Source organism: Vicugna pacos, chromosome 18, assembly GCF_048564905.1.
Source record: "Vicugna pacos chromosome 18, VicPac4, whole genome shotgun sequence".
In the NCBI taxonomy this organism is placed as follows: domain Eukaryota; kingdom Metazoa; phylum Chordata; class Mammalia; order Artiodactyla; family Camelidae; genus Vicugna; species Vicugna pacos.
In genome coordinates, this window is record NC_133004.1 from 31994242 (window position 1) to 32016079 (window position 21838).

A 21838-nucleotide genomic window follows, 5' to 3' on the forward strand; every position below is an offset into this window, starting at 1 on the left:
GGCTTCCTGGCAGCTTTGTGTCAAAAGGTCACACAGGCGGGTTTCATCAGTTTCGTGTAAGCCAGTGCACAGTCGCCGAGCACCTGGCTTTCATCTCGCTCTAGAGACTACTGGCTTCCAAGGCATTGGTGCCGGGCATGGAACAAACGTGGGCACAGGATGAAGAGCCTGGACTCTGGAGTCAGACGGTCCTTCATCCAAACCTTGGCTCTGCCATTGCTAGACGTGTGACCTTGGGCTGCTACTTAAGTGTTCTGAGCCTTTAAGATAAGGATTCCCACACACAGGGGTGGTGGGAGGCTGCAGGGAGATAAGGTGCAGAGAGCGGTTAGCTTGGTGCCTGATATGTCACAAAAGCTTTGTAATTCGTAGCTGGGTTACAGTCATCTAGTTTCACTCTTTCCCTTAGCCCTGCAGAAGAGAGGAAGATCAGGCATGTAAGGCACTGATTCACTGACCATCAAACCCCAGCCATGTTTTAGTCACTGGTCTGGCATCCACCCCTCCCTCCCTCCACCTCCTCCCTGGCCCTCTCGAGAGGAGGCCAGTTTGTATGCAGTCCCATCACCCACTCTCCACCTTTGCAGCCTGGCCTCCATGCAGAAGGCTTTCTGTTGAAAGGGCTTGAACTTCACATTTTCAGGGCTGAGCATCGAAATTGCATATAACAAGGTTTTAAAGCAAAGCCATAATAAGTTTTCACAGAGGACTTTCTGGATGGCAGCTTCAAAGCAACTGGTAGATCTCCCAGCATGGGGTCCCTTTGAAGTCTCGGCAGGTTGGCTTTCAAAGCGACTAACCCAAGGTCAGTCTTTCTTTCCAGATGGAAAGGCTTTGCGCAGCTTTCTTGAGGGAATGTGACTACTTACTTAGTCTCCCCTTTGCCCCGGAATAGATGGTTTTAGATCACATAGGCATTGTAAGGGCCTAGGTTCCTGAAATTTGCTCACCCTGTGTGAGCAAGTGTATTATTTTCCTTTGTGAAGAAGATAGTAGCTATGCAGAATCTAGGCTTCATATATATATACGTGTATGTATATATGTATATATTTGTAAATAAAATGATAGCATTTAAATTTGCATTAATTTGACAGAAGCAGAACCAAATTGGAACAGAAGAAACTACTGGCATTCAAATTTCATTTTCACAAGAGAGATTTCTTGAAATTTCCCATCAGTTTAATAAATTATGAAAATATATTAAGAGGTCGGAGTTGCCATTTTTTAAAAATAACTCCGTGTTTCCGTTTAAGATGGTTGTGAATTGACTAATCTGCTGTGGAAAGTGAGGCTGGGGGTGCACCCACACTGCCTGCCCTCTTCTGGTTTTTGTGAGCTTAGCTAAGATCTTAGGTTTAGAACATTACATTTCCGTCCATAACCCGGCTATACACAGCTGTCCATTACACTTGACCCTTAAACAATAAGGGTTTGAACTGCTCAGGTCCACTTGAATGTGGATTTGTTTTTTGAATAAATGTAGTTCCTGTATTTTCATTTTACAGATCTTTAACTAAGTTTGGGGAAAAGTTTGTGTTGAATTAGAGATCACAGTATGTTAGATCAAGAGGACTGGGGTCTGTGTTCTCTTCTATCCAGCCTGTCTCAGCTTCCTGCCCTTGGGTGAGCCATTTGTCAGTTCCTTTGTTTTTGAAGCAGAGAGAGCAGCACATGGATTTTCGACTGCGTGGGAGGTCAGTGCCCCCAGCCCCCCTGTTGTTCAAGGGTCACCTGTATTTCTTGAGTCTCTAAACGACTTCAGTGTCCACCGTTAGACCTGTTATCACAGCTTCTCCTGGTCTGTGTTCTTTATTTTGATTTTACTTTTCATTGTTTGGATTTCAACATTTAGAGGATTTTTCCAAGAAGGACTTACAGGCGCTGTGTTGATACTCCCTGACGTTCTTCCTGTTGAGATTGGTGGCCTGTAACTTTTACATCTGGACCACTCGACTGGATCCAGGGTTAGATGCCTCCCCATCATCCGCCGGCATCAAGCGCCGCCGATCACCAATTTCTGAGTCACTCTTCTGGGAACAAGATGTGTTCCAGGGCTAGAGATCAGTGACTTTTCAGACAGCTAGCTGTTCAGGGCCCTCCACACCACTGCTCCTACCACTCCTGTAGGGAATTCGTTTTATTTTCAGGAGTAAGGAACAGGATTTAAACATAAATGTAAAAAAAAAAAAAACCTAAAAAAAAAAACCACAACAAAATAAAAAATAAAGAAGAATATTAAAAAAAATGTAAACACCTAATTTTTTCTAATTATAAAACTGGAGACAGGCTTATAATAAAAAATTAAGTAGCAGAAAACCATTCCTATAATGCCACCCCAAGAGAGAACAGTGTTAATAGTTTGATGTTTATTTTCCCAGATTTTTTGTGTGCCTGTGTGTACACATTCTAATATAATAATTCTCTTTAAAATCAGATTTATAATCTATGTACATTTTTCAACATGCTTCTTTTTCCTTGAACATACATCTTGCTATCTTTCTGAGTAAGTGCACGGTATTTACCTCCCTCTCTGTAAGCGCTGCCTGAGGCTCCGTTGACTCCCGGGCTATTAATAATTTAACCCATCCCTGACTGATGAACAGGCAGATCATTCCATGTAATAAATGATGCCTCACCGGGCTTTGTAGACTTAAGACTGAAGGATAAATTCCTAGAAGGGCTGAGTTGGAGGGTACACATGTTGTTAATTTCTAGTCAGCCATTTCTGTCATCTCTGCCTCCAAAATATGTCTCAAAATGCATCTTGCATCCCCATCTCTGCTGCCACCTTCATCTTCACCTGCTACCGCAGCTGCAAATGTCATCCTGTTTCTGTCATGTCCCTGCCTCTGAAAATCCACTTTGTGTCCAAGAGTCATAGTGATCTTTAAGGAGAGAAATCCGATAACGTTGTATTTCTGCTTAGCACCCTTCAGTGGCCTCTCATTGGGCATAAAAGAAAATTCAGACCCTGCTCCGAGACCTACAAGGCATTGGCTGTGTGACCCCTCCCATGGCCCGCGTGACCCTGTCCGGCTCCCTGCCCTCCCCTCCTTTGGTGCACGCCGCCCTCCGGCCATTGCCACCTCCCTGCCTTCGCCTCTGCTGTTCCACCTGACAGACTAGCACCCCAGACACTGGCCGTTTTTTCATCAGCCAGCCTTCCCTGACCAACTCCTAACAGAGCCTCCCTCACTCTTTGTCCAATCACCCAGGCAGACTCTCCTCCCCAGTCCCGACCACATCCGAAATGCCCCCGTTTCTTTTTCTTTATGCTTTGATGGCCCGAGGCTTGGCCATCTTTCTCCCCACCATTACCTCAGCTCTGAGCACAGAGCATGTGTGAACGGACGAGTGACGGTGGTTCCCCCATCATCTTCCCCATTGGCTGGACCACTGCAGAATGTAAGTGAGGCTCTTCTACTCTTGGGTAATCTCGAAGGAGCAGGGTTGCAATGGCTCAGGGCACGAGCAAGTCACGACTCTGCCACTTAATCATTGTGACAAATTGAACCAGCTTAAAGGCTTTAGGCCTCAGTTCTCCAACCTGGAGGGGACTCCCAAAATTCAGTCACTTAAAAGATGGGGTTGCAACATTGTGAAGGGTTCTTAGCATCCTAATGCCTCATCCAAATCCTTCCTGGAACCAGTGATGAGTGATGGCTCCACTCTGCCTCAGACACCAGGAGGGATGATTCCGGGCCCCGGGACTGACCAGGACTCCTGGACAGTCACGGCAGTCTCCTAGCTGGGCATCTCCCAGTCCGCTGGTACCCATTTTTTATCATTTTTGACCCACAGTGACCGGGCAAGAATACAGGGGATGCAGCAGCAGGGATCTGCCCCCTGTTTTCTGGCCGAGCCTGGCCTCCACCCCTGTAGAACACAGAACTGAAGATGACCCCATTTGAGATGGGGGCTGGGTCTAGAACGGGAGCCAGTTGCTTGTCCTGTTTTCACAGGAGTTCATGTTATCATTAGAGCATCAAATGAGAGAAGGAGTTAAACATGTTCTGTAAAGTACAGAGCATTATTTCACTGCAAAGGATTACTAGCTTTACAATCACCGAAATTGCTGCTAAACAGCAGGCCACCCAGGAACTCGCGTTTCTCTGTGGAGGAGCAGTAAATCTGTTCGCCCTCCAACTGCCCACCACGGTCAGACTTTGAAGACATGAGCCATGACCTCAGTCTGGCTTCCATGGAGGTTACATGGATCATGGTAATGCACTCAATGAGAAGACTTTGTTATCTTTTTAAATGCCATTGGGGAATATGTGCTCTCTTTAATATAGGGTTTTTCAGTCACACCACTCTTGACATTTAATCAGATAATTCTTTGTTGTGGGAACTGTCCAGAACATTCTAGGATGTTTAGCCTTATCCCTGCCCTTTACGTACCAGTTGCCACCAGCCCTACCTTCCCCCAGTTGTGACCAAAAATATCTCCAGTAATTGCCAAATATCCCCAGAGGGGGAGCAAAAATCGTTCCCAGTTTGCACCACTGCTTTAATAAAACAATTCAGTGAGGCTGGGATTTGTTATCCCATTTTTATGAATGTCAAAATGTAGATCAGAGAAGTTAAGTAACTTGCTAAGAGTCACATTGCTAATGCTGCCTCTAAGGCAGGTGGGTCCTCTCCAGCCCTGCTTACAGCTTCTCCCCAGCCACTGGTGTAAATTAGTCACTCAGCAAATACTTGTCAAGCATCTACTGTATGCCAGGCAGTGTTCTATTTGCTCAACAGATATCACTGGTACTTGATACTGGGCAGGGTGGGAAGGAGAAAGCTGTAAGAGACGGATGGCTGTATTAGTATCCTACTGCTGCTCTAGCAACTGACCACAAGCTTAGTGGCTTATCTTACAGTTCTGGAGGTCAGAAATCCAACTTCCGCTTCACTGCTCTAAAATCAAGATGTCAGCAGCCCTATGTTCCTTCTGGAGGCTCTAGAGGAAGATCTATTTCCTTGCCTTTTCCATCTTCTAGAGGCCACCTACATTCCTTGGCTTGTACCCTTTCCTCCTCCTTCAAGGCCAGCAGTGTAGCATCCTCTCTGCTTCCTAACCTCTACTCTCATCCTTATGTCTTCTTTCTGACTGATCTTCCTGGCTCCCCCTTAGAAGGACCCTTGTGATTACATGAGGCCCACCTAGATATCCAAGATAATCTTCTCCATCTCAAGATCCTTAACTTAGTTATATGTGCAAAGTCCCTTTGCCATGTAAGGTAGCATTCACCGTCCAAGGGTTTACAACTTGGACATCTTTGGGGCCTACAACACTCTGCCCTCTGGCCTCCAAAGATTCAGGTCCATCCCTCATGCAAAATACATCCATCCCATCTCAAGGTTCCCCAGACTCTCAACCCATTATAGTACCAACTTAAGTCTAAAATATCATCCAAGTCTCATCTGCTCAAAACTCCCAAATCTCATCACCTACATCTAAATTAGATAAGGAAGAGACTATGGGCATTATTTATCTTAGGGCAAAGCTTTTCTCCATCTGTGAACTTGTAAAACTAGAAAACAAGTCTGCTCCCAAGTGCGATGGTGGGTCAGGCACAGGATAAAAGGGTTTCTCTGTTACAAAAGGGAGAAGATTAAAGGAAAAAAAGGTGTCACCAAACCCAAGAAATTTTGAAATCCAACTGGGCAAACTCCATTAAGTTTTAGGGAGTGGGAATAATTCTCTGTAGCTCAGGATTCCACCCTCTGGGCCCATGGCTCCACCTTGGGAGTCATTCTTCCTCTTTCATGAAGGGCAGAATGTGTTTGCTGCTATGTAGTTTTATCGACCTGTTTCCTGCCTGTAGAATTTTGGGAGTCTGACAGCTTCCTTTTACTTTGTCCTTTCCCTCTCCGATGCAGTCCTAGCTGGCAGTTTTTCTGCTGGTGTGACATTTTAAAAAACGACATGAGTCTCCCATGTATATGTCTAAGATTCATGCCATGACACAAGAGGCTCCTCCGCAAATCCTTCCTGGATAATCCCATCTCTACTCCTGGCTTCTACTGAGATGTCTAAGAGGGATTCATGTCTAAGCTTCTCAGTGTGATTGAGTACTCTAAACTGTGGCTCCTTCTGAGGTGTTAGCAAAAAATTGTCCAGCTGCACCCATGGTTTTTCCTCTAGAGCATGCTTTTCTGACAGTGCTTCTCCCAATTTTAGCATCTTTTGCAACCTGGATAGGCTGAGAGTTTCCCAAATCATCAAGTCCCAGTTCCTTTTTGCTTAACAGTCTGTCCTTTTCCTCTAGCACTTTACTCTAAGCAGCAAGAAGGAACCAGACTGTTATCTTTAACACTTTGCTTGGAAATCTCTTCAGCTAAATATCCAAGTCCATCATTTACAAGTTCCATATATCACATAACTACAGGACATAGTTTAGCTATGATTCTGCAACTACATAACAGGATCTTTCCCCCCTCTAGTTTCCAGTGACATGTTCCTTGTTTCCTGAGCCCTCACCAGCAGCACCTTTAACGTCCATATTTCTGTCATTGGTCTTTTGGGGATGAATTCTCTAAGATGATCAAAGTTTTTTATATGGCGCTTCTCACTTCTTCACGAGCCCCCACTAATTCACTGGGTCCCAGGGTAAGGACTTGGACATCTTTGGGGAGTCATTATTCAGCCTGCCACAACAATTGTTAAGTTTATGGTCAACCATAAACTTGATTGTTTCTTATTTTCTCACAACTATGTTAGATACCACAAGGCCTATGGGGACAGTATGGGTAGGCTGAGCGGACAGACTGGTTTTCCCAGAAAGTCCAGTTTACACTTTCTGTTGCAGTGTAAATGGAGTGGTGCCCTTAGTCCCTTTCTTAAGCATCCTGGCTTTGGTGATACATTTTCTGATCACTGTAAGTGTAGAGCTGAACGCTTTAAGATTATAAATCTACAATCTCATGGAGATGAAACATGTACAAAACATTATCAAACGGCTATAGTTAAGTCCTAAATGCTATGACACTTCAGTGCTTCCAAGCATCCTTCAATACCCACAAGTATCTGCCAAACATTTCACCATCTGGAATATCAGGATCATTTGGAGGCCTCAAAGTGTGTGGTCCCTGGACCAGTAGCATCAGCATCACCTTGTTGGAAAGGCAGATTCTCAGGTCCCATCCAGGACCCACTGAATCAGAAACTCAGGGGGCGGGACCCCACAGTCTGTTTTAACAAGCCCTCAAATCAAAACATATGTTACACGCACGCAGGCACACACACACACATGCTTAGCAGCATCCTAGGCATGTGAACACCACAATTGATACTACACATACTGCTCTGTCCGGAGCAGAGGGCTCATTTGTCCCTGCCCGTTGTTTCCTCATCTTCAAAGCGATGGCATATATGGGTTGGGATGATTTCAGTAAATGTGAGTTTGGTGGGAATAGTTCTTCAGTTCTAACAATCGATTTTCAAATGAGTTTTTCTCACAAGGAACATATTTCATGTTTCACTTCTCTTCTTGACTTTTGGCAGGAGCTAAGAAGAAGCCTGGAACTTAGTGTAAATCTACAAAGGAAAGAAAAGGATTGTTCCAGCGACGAGTATGACTCTATCGAAGAAGACGTACCCTCTGAGCCAGAGCCCGAGGATCATCCTAGAGATGACCCCCCTCCTTCCAGTGGGGACCCAGGCCAGAAGGATGTTTCCGAAGACCCGGAGACAGAAAGACACCCTTCCCAGGGCCCAGACACCCTCGTAGTGCTGGAGTTTAACCCGGCTTCCGAAAGTAAGCTCTGTCTTATGTGGCATTTCTTTGCCTTTGATGTCTCTGGATCTAATAGTAAGACCTAAATTTCCATCCATACTGTGGATTCAGCTTTGGGAAGGCTGTCTCACAGGCCAGGGAGTACATCAGGCAGGTCTCTGCTGATCGCAAGAGGCAAAGGCTCACAAAGGCTTACAGATGACCCTGAAATTCCGGATGGTAAATGTCTGGCAGGTAGTTGTCAGGGGCTGTCCTGGGCGTTGTAGGATGATCGCACGCCAGCTGGCTCGTGAAACTGACTTAAGCAAAAGAGACTATTTCTTGACTTGCTAACTGAGGTGTCCCGGGCTGCAGCAGGACTCATTTCTCTCCCCACTCCCTCCCTCCCCTTCCCTTCTCTCTTTCCTCCCTCTTGTCTCTGCCTTTTTTTGTCTTGGTATCATTCTCACACGTGCTTTCCTCACATAGACACAGAATTGAGACATTGGCTTTGCAACTCCATCAGAAAGTGGATTTCCCTTCCTAAAAGCTCCAGCAAATGTCCCAGGCCTGGCTCTGGAACTCACATTGGGGTCATGTCTCTGACCTAGTCCCTGTGGCTCTGATAGGCCAGGTCCAGCCAACAGGACTACTGGAGTGTTTATCACCACCCAAACCACATGGACGAATAATAGCTTCCAAAGGAAAATCAAGCTAAATCTGAAGAAGGGAAGCAGCTGGCCACCAACAATGGCTATCCACTAGAAGAGGCTTTTCATAAAAGACCCTGAAAGTTAGACTCAACAAGACAGTTGGTGGGTAGCAGGGAGAGCCTACTGGACAGAGTCCTCGTCCCCTATCCCGAGCTGGCATGGCCTCTGCCTCCTCCTCCCTCTCCCTTAGGAGCTCATTCTCCCCAGAGCTGAGTGTGCTGTATTTCCTGAACCAAACCCCAAGCCCAACCAGGGGGGGAGCATGAATGAACAGAAGGAAAGAGAAGTGAGGGAAGGTTTGAGATCAAGCAGTATTTTCATCCACCAGGGCTGCCATGACCAAATACACAGACAGGGGCTGCTGAATCAGCAATGGAAAGGTATTTTCTGACAATTCTGGAGGCTGGAAGTCCAAGGTCAGGGTGTGGGCAGGGCTGGTGTCTCCTGAGGCCTCTCTCCTGGGCTTGTACACGGCCATCTTCTCCCGGTGTCTTCACACGGTCTTCCCTCTGTGTGGGTCTGTGTCCTGACCGCCTCTTCCTATAAGACACCAGTCAGATGGGATTCGCGCCCACTCTCAAGGCCTCGTCTTACCTTCACTGCCTCTCTAGAGACCCCATCTCCAAATGAAGCCACATTCTGAGGTACTGGAGGTTAGGACTTGAACACGTGAGTCTTGGGGGGACAGTAATAACAGGCAGCTCTGGAAAGTCTACACCCGGCGGTTGGCGGCTCCAGGGAAGAGAGTGTCCCGTCCCTCAGCCGTGCTCTCCCCGTGTTCTCTCACCTCCTTGCTCGGGCTCTTCCCTCCACCTCGATCACCACTTCGCCTCTCCCCTCCACTCTGACCCACAAAACCTGGCTCTGTGCTTTTCCCTCAAGGCTCAGCTCGGAGACTGCTTCCTCCAGGAAGCCTCCTTGGCACTGCCAGCCCAGCCAGCTAGGTTGGTGCCTCCTCTGCCCCATAGCATCATCATGGCACTCGTCTCACTCTCCAGTTGCCTTTCTCCTGCTCCGGCCTACGAGCTCTGCCAGGAACAAGACAGGCACATGCCAGAGACAAGACAGTCATTTCTGGGTGTGAAGAACCAGGCCCCGGTCCCCAGGCACAGTTTGAGAGATCCCAGGGCATAAAGTGAAAAGGGAGAACTCCTCTCTCTTGCCATTTTACAGTTTTTAATGATTAGATTGTTTGGCAGGCCTTGCCTTGATCGCAGTGATGTCTGCCATGGGTGGGCGGGGGCGGCCCAGTATGTGATCCGTGGGGGGCGGCATGCCTGCTTCCTACTGCCACGCTCAGCTGCCCCTTTCATCCGCAGCCTCGGGCTGGCTTCTTAGCCACAGCAGGACACAGGCTCCCGCCAAGAGGAGCAGGCGGGAGGCCGAGGGGCCTGTTATAAGGTCTTCCCAGACCCCAGCATGGGACTGAAGTTCTGAACTAATCCTGAGCATTTACTCAGGAACAGGTAGCCCTAACCGGAAAAGGTGTGCTTGGTTCTGGGCTGTTCCTTCATTCACTCACTGGGCACGGATCCTGCCCCAGGCACTGTGCTGGGACAAGATGGGCCCAATCGTTCTCCTCCTTCACTTAATCGTAGCAGGGAAAACAGACAATAAGCACATAAACCCATAAAAAATAACAGTTGTCGTCACTGAGTTCCTAGTAACCTGTGTCAAGCTCTATTCCCTGGGCTTTACAGGAAGTCCCTCATTTAATCCTCACCACACCCCCAAGGGAAGTCCTAGTCATTGTACTTGTTTTACTGATGGGGAATCTGAAGCACAGAGAGGTCAAAGAACCTGCCCAAGGTCACACAGCTAGAAGGGGGCAGAATGGAATTGAATCTCCAAGCAGTCTGAGCCCAGATCCTGAGATCTTAATCATTCAATTAAATAAATGAACCAGATGAAGTTACAAAGCGATCGCTGGGCTTTGAGGAGCCTATGAGTCATCCCACTCCTCTCTGTTTCCCCTTCGAAGCTGTGAAACAACGAGAGGTGGCTGTGGGACTCTGAGAGAAAGTGAGCAAATGATCACCTTTCCCACTGGGAAGAGCTGGATTGGTGGCTGGTCAGTACTGCCCCTCTGCAGTAGACAGAACCTGTCCCCTAGAAGCAGGCAGAGCTGGACTGCTGATGGCCTCGGCATGGTGGAAGGGAGGCCGTGTGACCTGAGATCAGCTCCCCCTGGAAGAGGAAAGGAGGAGGGGCTGAGATGAGCCCTGATGGCCTCCTACCCCCACCTTTGTCCTTCTTGTGAGTAAGGGGCAATGAATGAGTGGCACAGAGAAAGACAGGAGTTATTTTTCCAGTGGAAAGGGGAGGGCTGAGTCATGGGTCAGAAGTTTGACGTGAGCCTCACTGGGCTAAAATCACTCTGTCAGCAAGGCTGTGTTCCTTACTGAGGCTTTGGGGGAAAATCTGCTTCCTGGCCTTTTCCACCTGCTAGAGGCTGCTGCATTCCTTGGGTCCTGGCCCCCTTCCTCCATCTTCAAAGCCAGCAACATTGCATCTCTCTGTGCCTTTCTTCTGTAGTCCCACCTCCCTTTGACCCTCCTCTTTTCCCTGTGTGTGTTTGTATTTTATTGAGGTAAAATAAACATAACATAGAATTTACCGTTTTCACCATTTTTAAGAGACAATCTAGTGTCATTAAGTACACTCACACTGCTGGATAACCATCACCACTGTCTATGTCCAAAAGGTTTTCATCATCCCGAACTCAAACTGTTCCTCTTCCACTTTTAAGGACCCTCATGATTACAGTGGGTCCAAGATCATTTTCCTAGTTTAAGGTCAGCTGATTAGCACAGCTAATTCCCCTTGGTCTTGTAGCTTAACACAGTCACAGGTTCTGGGAATTAGAATGTGGCTGTTTTTGAGGTCCAGTATTCTGCCTACCCTCCACCCACGAGGCTGGCTGGGGAAATACATGAGATGGTGTGTGCCCAGGACCTACCCCAGTGCCACCTCCCTCCTTCCCCTTCCTTCCTTCCTCCTTCTTTCTTTTCATTCCTAATTCTCAGATTGTTCCAAGCAGTAATATTCGTGAAACTAAGGTTTGATATGCTAGTTGCTTTTTTTTTTCTGTACACATTAAGTTAGACAGTTGCTTAAAACGCATCTGCCCCTGTAGCACCTGGGATCATCTCCTGTCCCACCAGTGGTCCAGGCACCCTTCTTTGGGAAACATTGACTATAAATCCTGGCCTGGGGTCCCTTCACTGTCTGGCTTAACTTACCGCCATCCAGACCTTAGCCACTCACCTGCCATATTCATTGCATCCCTCAAGCCTACACACACACTGTTCCCTTTGTCTGCAATACCCCTCAGCAACATCCCAGTCATCTGGAAGGGCTTTCTTCACTGTTGGCTGCACCCCTGTCAGCCCCATCCTCCAAACTGTATCCTCCTTCTGATCCTGTTACCAGAAACCTTCTGTTCCAGCCCCGCTCTCGTATCCATTCAACCATTCCTTATCCTTGGCTAGGCTGAGTCCCTCAAGGGCAGCAAATATGTTCTACTATGCTTTTCCAACTCCAGAATATCCTTTGTTGCACCGTTATTTTATGTACCATGCTGCCAATGAAGTCCAACACCCTATCGATGATAAGACTTGTCCCTCTTCAGAAATGTTCAAATTTGAGAACCTGTGTGTGTCCTAGAATAATTCATTTATTTACCAAAATATGGTGCTTGGCTCATCATGGCTCTCAGCAAACTTGTTTTGTTGTCAGCATTATTTACACCTCTAATCCCAAACTAGCATGGGGCCTGGCACAGAGCAGGGGCTCAGTAAATATTTGTTGAATGCAGAAGTGGACGCACAAATTAACAGTTGCTGGAGCAGAGTGTCCTAGCTCTGCTTGCACTCAGTGTTTCACATATAAACAGTTGGGTTTCTTTTTTAACAGGTAAGAAAAAGGAAAGGAATTTGTCTGCTAAGCGGAAGGACAATGCTGAGGTCTTCATTCCCAGCAAACCTGAGCCAAATCTGAATCCCCAGCCCCCAACCGTGTTCCCAGACCAGGAGAGGGCATGCTCAAGTAAGAGTTCTGGGGCCCCTGAGCGGGGCTGGGGCTGGGCTGGGATGACTCTCAGTGGGGTGCCGTGATGGAAGAGTCCTTGCGTTGTTACCCTCCTCTCCAGGACCTGAGCTGACCTTTGGCAAATGTATTATTAGAGGTCTCCAGAGAAACAGAACCAATAGGCCTATATACATATATATGTATATAAAGTCCATTATTAATAGGATGTGTGCATGTGTATGTGTGTGTGTGTATATGTAGAGAGAATATATTTATTATCAGGAATTGGCTCATGCAGTTATGGAAACTGGGAAGTCCAATCTGCAGGATAGGTCAGCAGTTCAGGGACTGAGGGAAAGTCAGTGTTCCAATTCGAAGGGCCAATGTTGCAGGTGAAGTCCGGAGTTAGTCCGCTGGAGGATTCTCTCTTACCCAGGGGAGGATCAGTCTTTCTGTTTCATGCAGGCCTTCGACTGATTAAGTGGGGCCCACCTATACTATGGAGGGCAAATCTGATTTCTTCTATCAATTAAAAAGTTACTCTCATCCAAAAACACTTTCTCGGAAACACCTAGAATAATGTTTGACCAAGTATCTGGGCTCCCCATGGCCCAGTCAAGTGGACACATAAAATCACAGGACTTCCTGTTTCTATAACAAGATGTGGTAATAATTGAAAATTTATTTTATTTTTGTTTCAACTTTTAAATTAACTTGCTTACTTTATATGGGTAATAATACATGCAAGTGGTACTAAATTCTAAAGGTACAATCATATGATATCACTTATATATGGAATCTAAAAAAAATGACACAAATGAACTTATTTATAGAACAGAGACAGACCCATAGACATAGAAAACAAACTTACGGTTACCAAAGTTGGGGGGTGTGGAGGGATAAATCAGGAATTCAGGATTTGCAGATACTAAGTACTATATATAAAATAGATAAACAACAAGGTCCTACTGTATAGCACAGGGAACTATATTCAATATCTTGTACAACCTATAATGAAAAAGAATATGAAAAGGAATACTGAATCACTATGAAACTAACACTACCAGAAACTAACACAACATTGTAAATCGACTATATTTCAATTAAAAGATTAAAAAAAAGTTTTAATTAACAAATTAAAGTTACGAGAGTTTATGGTGAAAGGTCAGTCTGCCACTCTACTAATGAAATGAGAGGGTCCATTGATTGAGTACTTACCGTGAACCAGCACGGTAAGCACCATTGTAAGCTTTTATTATAATTTACTTATGTGTATTACATAGTTTACATACATGCTAATTCTATTGTAAGCTTTTATTATAATTTACTTATGTGTATTACATAGTTTACATACATGCTAATTCTATATGAAATTTACTTATCTATATATAAGTAAGTTATATATGTAATTTATATATGCAAGTAAATTATAATCCTTATCATCAGCCTTTGAGATGGGGTCTGGCTTGTGCCCACTTCTCAGATGAGGCACTGAGGCACAGAGCAAGTGACTCACACAGCTGGAAAGCAGCAGATCTAGGCCTCAAACACTGGTGGAGCAACTCCACTACTGTGTCCTTAACCAGCAGACTGCACACATGGAGGCAGCAGATGAATTGTCTCAGCCTGATGCCTTGGATCCAAACCAGTGGCTGGAGTGACCCTCTGGGGGCAGCTTGCTTCTGATTACTGTGGCCCAAAGGACCTCAAAGAGCTCAAGGTATTCTGGCATCCCAAGAATTTGAAACCCTGAGATTCCCCGGGGTAAAATCCAGCCCCAGCCAGCCAGCCTTCTTACACAAGAGGTCAGGGGTCCTGACCTTGGTGACCATGATGTTCCACCCATGTTGACGGACAAGCTGGAGGGACTGTTTCCCACAGGGCCAGGCCAGGGGACCTGATGGTGGGAACCAATGCCTCCTCCAAACAGTCACTGTTCTCAGACCTGGACCAACGAACTCCAAGCATGAGGCCTGAGGCTTACAGCTCTCTTCCCAGCAGCTCAGGGCAGATGGGAGGAGGAGGAGGAAGTGACAACAACCGCTTCCACTTCCTGCGCATTTGCTCCCTGCTATGTAAATATTGTCTTTGTTTGGATTCCTCAGAACCTGACTCTGAAATAAGGATGCAAGAACAAGTAATTTAGTTGGGAGGTGGTCCCTGGGAGGGGACAGGAAAGGAAGGTGCTAAAACTGGCTTTATCACCAAGCAAGTTCACTGGGCAAGCGGTGAGTTACCTGGCTGGAGAGCTCAGGGGGCAGTGCTGAGCAGAACCCTGGCATTTGACCACTGCTTCCCGCCCCAGGGTGAATGAGGGACCCACCCTCTGTGGTCACGGGTTGCCGACTGTTCCTGGGGTGTTGACCCTCTAGCACTCTGGCTCTGGGTACCAGTGGAGCCCTGATGCAGACCTGCAGGTGCAGGTCTGGCTGGGGACTGTGGGCAGTAGCGCGCAGGCGTTCTCTGATTAACCCTTATCAAACCCCAAACCCGACAGGGAGAAAAGACTGTACTAATACAACACAAGGCATTTTATTTTTTTATTTTTTTAAATTTTTCTAACACCTTTATTGTGGTTTGGTTCCTGTACAGTAAACTACACATATTTCAGATGTACAATTTGATGAATTTTGTTAGTTGTTTACAAGACAAGGCATTTTAGACAGCAAGTGATAAAGAGAGTGGATTGAAGGGAGAGTGTCTCCATCAACCCATGTAACTGAAAGTTCGAAAGTGGTGTGATCTTTGGGCACAGCCGGATCCCAGTGATTAAAGTCTATCAGCAGTCTGCCTCTCTCCACCTCTTGGCTCCGCTTTCTCCTTTGTGCCCTTCATTCTCAGATAAGCTCTTAGGGCTGCTGAGACAGCCAGCAGCAGCTCTGGGCTGCCAGCCCACCTGCCTAACAACTCTGGCAGGAAGCATGGTGGACTACAGTCTGACTGCCTGGTACAAATTCTGCCCTTCCTCCCTCTAGCTCCGTGACCTTGGGCAGGTTACTTAACCTATCTGAGCCTATCCTCCCATCTGCCAAATAGGGATAGGAATAATATTCACCTCCAGGGGTCTCTGTAAGGATTAAAGGGCTGGATGGATAGGCTGCTTAGAGGAGCACCCAGCTCAGAGCAAATTCTTGGTCAGGATCAGCTGGAACTGGTCCCACAACTGCCAGCAAAGTCTTGGAGCTGCTCCCCATTACCTGGCCTAGGTCAGGGGTGGTTCTGGGAAGGAGACACTGATGCTATCACCAGAGGCAGAGAGAGTGGCTGCCAGGCAGCACACTTGAGGAATTCCCTTATGGATGCTGTTACCCCCATCTCCCATTTCACAGATGAGGAAACCGAGGCTGAGAACATGGAAGTTACTTGCTGAAAGTAACAGACAGGGCAGCAAAGCCAGGGTTCACTCCCAGGCTCTCAGGCCTGTGCTCTGCCAGGTTGCTTTTCTGGGGCTGGCTGGCCACAGAGGTGGCTTTGTAGGCACCTGGGTGTAGGTCCTGGCAAGCTTGACTGTGACTCAGACAGTGTTACAGCTGTTGGTTTTTCTGTCCAGAAAATCGAGGCAGCCGTCAGGGGGCCAGCAGTGAGCATCCTGGGGAGGTGCGCTGTGTACTGAGCACCTACTATGTGCCTGCTCCAGTCCAGGCCCGAGCTGAACCATTGTTCCTGCTCTCATGGTGTTTATTTTCATGGGCAGAAATAGATAACAGACACGAAGATGGGGTGGTGACAACTGAGTGGTGGCAGGGCAGAGTGGTTAGAGGAGGACTTTCCGAGGAAGGGAGATGAGCTGAGACCTGGATGTGAAGGACGAACCCTCAGTAGAGGAGAAAGCCTGTGCAAAGTTCCTGAGGTAGGAAAGAGCTTCTCAGTTGGCTCAAGAATTGGGAAGAAGGCTGGAGCCTAGGGAGTGAGGGGAGAGCAGCAGAGATCCCAGAGCCGGGATCTGTATCTGGACAAGCCACACAGTGCTAAGTCCCCTGCAGGAGGGCAGAGGCCTCTGACTTACGTCCTGCCTTAGCAGGGAATGACCCCGGCACTGCAGCCAAACAGAGCCTGCAATCAGGGGAACTGTCCGCATCCCACTGCCACGAAAAGTCAGAATCCAGTGGGCAGAGTTAGGACCAAACTGATTCCTGGAGGCTTTTGGGCAACAGCCAGAGCCTAGAAAGAGGCCTGTGTGGGGCCCACTCCAGTCTGCACTGCTGGTGTTCGCCCTATGTGACAAATTAAAAATGGCTTTTCAGACAATTCTTCCAAAACAAGTTGTTAAAAGACATGAAACACAGTAGTGTGCCACTGTGCAGGAACCTTCCAGAGCCTCTGGTACAGCAGGAGCAGCATGATGGTCAAGCATCCTTTGAAGTTGCCCTTCTGGGGTCATTGGGACCTGCCTCTTTCATGTGCCGGCCACAGTGGCTAGATATTTCCATATCTGGGTAATAAAATGAAGAGCCAGCACTAACCAAGCCCTGAATGAGCTCCCATGCTGTGTTTTGTACCACACTTGTAATCTTGCCTTTAATCTTCCAGACAACCCTGTGTAGTAGGTACTGCTATTATCAACACCATTATAAAGAGGAAACCAAGGCACAGAGAGGTTAAGGAATCTGTCCAAGGTCATACAGCTGGTAAGCGGTAAAGCCAAGTGTTCAAAAACCTGGCCACAGGGTATCTGTTCTTAATCACTCCACTGCATGGCCCCTCATGTGTCAACTAAACTGCTATTTGCTTGCGACAAACCCACATCAGCCCAGTCCTAAGCAGTGACATACCTAAAAACTACAGGCTTGAGTCACTTGTTCTGTTTTTTTCTAATGTTCTTTAATACAAATATATGACTGTTAATATTTTAAAAGTTAAATCAGGTAGCAACTAAAATCATTTGGAATCCTGTATTCGTTTCCTGGGGGCTGCTGCAACAAGAGCCACGATCTGATTGGCTTAAACAATAGGAAGTTATTGTCTCACATTTCGGGAGGCTGGAGAGTCCAAGATCAAGGTGTCAGCAGGGCCTTGTTCCTTCTGAAGGCAGTAGTGTTGAACCTGCTCCAGGCTTCTCTCCTAGCTTCTGGTAGTCCCTTGTCTTGTGGCAACGTACCTCCCACCTCCACATGGTGCTTTCCTCTGCGCACATCTGTCTCTGTGTCCAAGTTCTCCCTATTTATAAGAACACTGGTCATATTGGATGGAGGCCCACCCTAATGAGCTCATCTTAACTCGATCATCTGTACCTACCCTATTTCCAAATAAAATCACATTCACAGGTACCAGGGCATTAGGACTCCAAGTCAACCCGTCACACACGCCTTCATGTACAGCATTTGGAGAAGAGCTTAATTCACTAACTTGTAATCTTCCTTTCTCCAAGAAGTTCTGACATGTTCTAACAAATCATGTGGTACAAGAAGACTTGAACAAATATGTGAGGAAATGAGGGGGAAGAGAAAACAAGAGTGGGAACAATAAGATGGTGCCAGGGGGTGAACAAATGAATGCCAGAGGGGGTACCACTTGTGACTCTGAGCTTCCCAGCCACCACAGCAAAGAAGCATGCATTCATATAAACAATGTGTGTCACTGGGTCCATCCGATAAAAATCAGATTACCAACTGTCCTGGCACTTGGTTCTTAGTTTGTCCCATTGGTCCCCTTAAAGAAGACACTGTTTGAAGTGGTGGAATCCTCATTTTGAACAGGTTTGGAGCTCAGCCTTTATCTGTTAAATATACGTGGTTCCTACACAAGCCAAATGTGAAGAAAGTTGAAAACCATGGCACTGTCACCACCCTCACACTGAAGTGGGATTACACTGGAGCCACATGTCATATGGGGATGAGGTGCTATAGGTCAAACAAAGTGCAAGTGGCTAATGTTACCCTTGGAAATCCCTCAAAATGATGATCAAATGTAGCCTGTGTAGTTCTAGCTAGAAAACCCCCTGTAGACGTATCATCTTTCCTTAAGCCCAAGAGAGTCATTGCTCCCCCAGGGCAGAAACAATCACAGCTTCTTGGCCCAGCTCTGAATGAAGCAGATGGCTTTCTTTAGGGTGTGGGTTGTAGGGAAGATGTGTTTTAAGCACTGGCATGATCCTGAGGTCACTAGAATGTTCATACAGCCAGAGACACAGGACCCTGAGACTTCCTAAGAGGACAGAGGAATCAAACCAGCTCACCCTCTTCCCAGAAGAATCTGGACTCCTTAGATGCTTTACTAAGGGGGGAATGTCTTTTGGGGGGACATAGAAAATCAGCCTTTTTATATCTTCCTGATGAATTGAACATTTTATCACCATGTGTCTCTTCTTTGCTCTAAAATAATGCTTTTGCCTTAAAGTCAACCTGCTTTTTTTGGTTAGTGTTTATGTGGTGTATCTTTTTTCATCCTTTAATTTTCAAACTTTCTGCATCCTTGCATTGAGGTTTGTCTCTTGTAAACAGCATGTAATTGGTTTTTATTTTTATCCTCTAACAATCTATGTGTTTTAATGGGCACATTTAGTCCATTTACATTTAATGTAATTGCTGATATATTTGAGTTTAAATCTGCCATCTTATTGTTTGCTTTTTATTTGTTCCGCCTGTTTTATGTGCCTCTTTCTCTTCTTTCTTGCCCTATTCTGAACTGATTGCTTTGTGTTATTCCTCTTTTTTCTTCTCTATTAGCTTGTTAGTTATACATTCTTTTATTATTCTTTTAGTCATTACCAGAGATTGCAACATGCATTCTTGACTTATTTGAGTCTACTTTAAATTAGCAAGTTTACCGCTTCTCATTCAGTGGAGAACTTACAACTCTGTAACTCCATTTACTCCCTTCCCAATTTAAATGCTATTATTGTCATGCATTTTAATTCTCTGTAGATCATAAACCTCATTAGACATTATTATTATTATATTATTATTATTAAAATAGTCAAGAGTAATTTAGATTTGCCTAAATTGTTAACCTTTCTGTGCCCTTCACTCCTGGCTGCTTCTGGGTCACCCTGACTCTCAGACTGTAACCCCGAGTCTGTCAACAGCTCTGTTCAGTTTGTCAGCCTTCCAGGAGCTCTTAGAATCAGCAGCACTTTGAGGGGAAACACTTCCCAGGTGCTGGGTTCACCTCTCTGGGTTTCTCTTCTCCTGCCTATAACCCTTCACAGCCCTGTTCACTTTCCATGCCTTCAAACAGATTTCTTTTTTCAAACAGATTTTTACCACACTATTTGGTCCAAGTTTTCTAGCTGTATTCCAAGGAAGGATTGGTCTGGATTAGCTGGTCTGCCATTACCAGATGTGTAACCTATTGCCTGCACTCTTAAAAGAGTTACATCTCTCCTTGCGCTTTTATCTTTGCCCAAGGTCATAAAATTGACTTTGTGTCAATTAAATGGACATATGATGCAACTCCACGAGAGGGTAATTCCTCTCTGGCACTATAATTGTCCCTGGTGCTAATGAAAGGGCCTTATGTCCTGGATTACTTTGGTCTCTATCAATAAGCCTTCCAGGAAACTTCCAGAGGCCTGTTGTCTTGCTGAGGATGAAAGAACATTAGTCTTTAATGCAGAAAGTTTACTGTCCAAGTTGTCAGAGTGCTCTAGGGAAGTGATATATCTGAACTGCTTTTCCTAGACAAGCTGCCAACCATGGAAATAAAGTAACACCCCTCAGCATGAGTGATTTAGAGGACCCTGACAGCCCTACACTTAGCATTTCTGTCAAGAAAACCTGCAGCAGAAAGACCATTCTGCCAAAGTCCAGAGTTTCATAACATATTAGTCAGTGTTCATTATTAATAGCAAGTGACAGAAATCCAAATTGGTTGAAGCAACAAAGGAAAACGTATTGCTCACAGACCTGAAAAGTCAAGGACTATAGATTTGGCTTCAGGCATGGTGGGATCCAGGTGCTCAGATGATGCAATCACAAGCAAGCTGTTTCTTCGTCATTTAACTCTACTTTCCTCTAGTCCAGTGGGTCTCAAACTTGAACATGCATCTGAGTTATTTGCAAAGAAAATTCAAACATTGTTGGCCCCCCAGCTGCAGTTTCTAATTCACTGCTTCAGGGTAGAGCCTAAATGTTTTAATTCCTAACAAGTTCCCAGGTGATACTGCTATTACTGCTCCAGGGACCACACTTTGAGAACCACATCTGTAGTCTCACACATGACCCAGAGATGGTCTCTGGTGGCCCCAGGCTCCCTTATACCGACTTAACAAGCCCAGGGGAAAGAATCTGCTTCTCTCCTAATAGTTCTGGCAGAGTCCAAGCACCAGGTCTCCCCTCAACCGATCTCCAGCCTCTGCAGTCAGGGAGAGGCACCTGTGCTCCTGGGCCCAGGCAGGGCCAGGAGTGGGGTCAGAGCCAGATCCATCCAAACCATGTGGACTGTGAAGCGCGGAGAAGAGGTGGATCCCTGAAGGAAAACCTGGATGCCATGACAGTCAAGGTCGCTGGGAAGGCAAAAGCAGCCACTACTCATTTCATATAAAAATTTTGCTACGAATTCTTCAGAGGCTGAGTGTGAAGCAAAGGACTGTAATATGCAAGAGAAAAGAGTAGAAGTCATTTAGTCAGGGATGGGGAGAAGGGGGCTGACTCCCTTCCTTGAAAATCATTAAAAATCATGTGCATTCCTGGGCTCAGGAAGAGGCAGCAGCAGCAGGCTGAGTGTTAAGGATTACAGACAGCACCTGGCCATGGAGAGGCCCCCAGACAAGCTGTAGAGATGAGAAGAGCACAGGCCTTGACAAGCCAAGTGTATCAGCTATCTCTTGCTGCCTAATAATCCACCCCACGCTGTGGTGGCTTAAAGCAACAATGCTTTTATTATTACTGTGGGTGGGCTGGCTGGTTCCACAGTGAGCTCAAGGGTGCCTGGCTGGGTGGTCTCACACGGCCTCACTCAGTGTCTGGCGGGCCCATTGGCCTGAGGACCTTGGCTGGGACAACTCATCTCTGTTCCACGTGGTCTCATTGTCCACCGCCTGGTGGTCTCCAGGCAGCAAGAGAGGACACGCCTCAGCGTGTAAGCGCTTTCTTAAGGCTCTGCTTGGTCATGACCGCTAAGGATCTTTTGGCCAAAGAAAGTCATTAGGCCAAGCCCCGCCAGAGAATAGACTCCGTTCACCTCTTGATGGTTGATGCTGTGGCGTCACAGTGCGACATGACACCTTGCAAGCGGGAGGGATCTGTGAACATTTGTCAAGGTCTCCTACACTGTGGGAAGCATGTAGCCTGATGAGGCTGAGCCAGGTTGAAGCGTATGAAGGCATAGGAGGACTCACTCAGGTGTTGGCTGCTGGCCCCACATGCAGCCCCCTTCGCACCTCCTGGGTGGATTTTAGATGCAAGTTAAGAGCAGCTCAAGACAAGAGAGGGCTAAGTCAGCTATTTC

The 21838-nt window shown here is 46.6% G+C and overlaps 1 protein-coding gene across 6 annotated transcripts in view; it reads left to right on the forward strand.

The window, feature by feature from the left end:
• Positions 1-21838, forward strand: part of KATNIP (katanin interacting protein) — a 171920-nt gene that overhangs the window by 77118 nt on the left and 72964 nt on the right. For all 6 annotated transcript variants that reach the window (XM_072942824.1, XM_072942823.1, XM_072942822.1 and 3 more), the window contains 2 exons: positions 7499-7751; positions 12338-12469. In XM_072942824.1, the coding sequence (XP_072798925.1) occupies positions 7499-7751; positions 12338-12469 (385 nt within the window). The remainder of the gene's footprint in view (positions 1-7498; positions 7752-12337; positions 12470-21838) is intronic.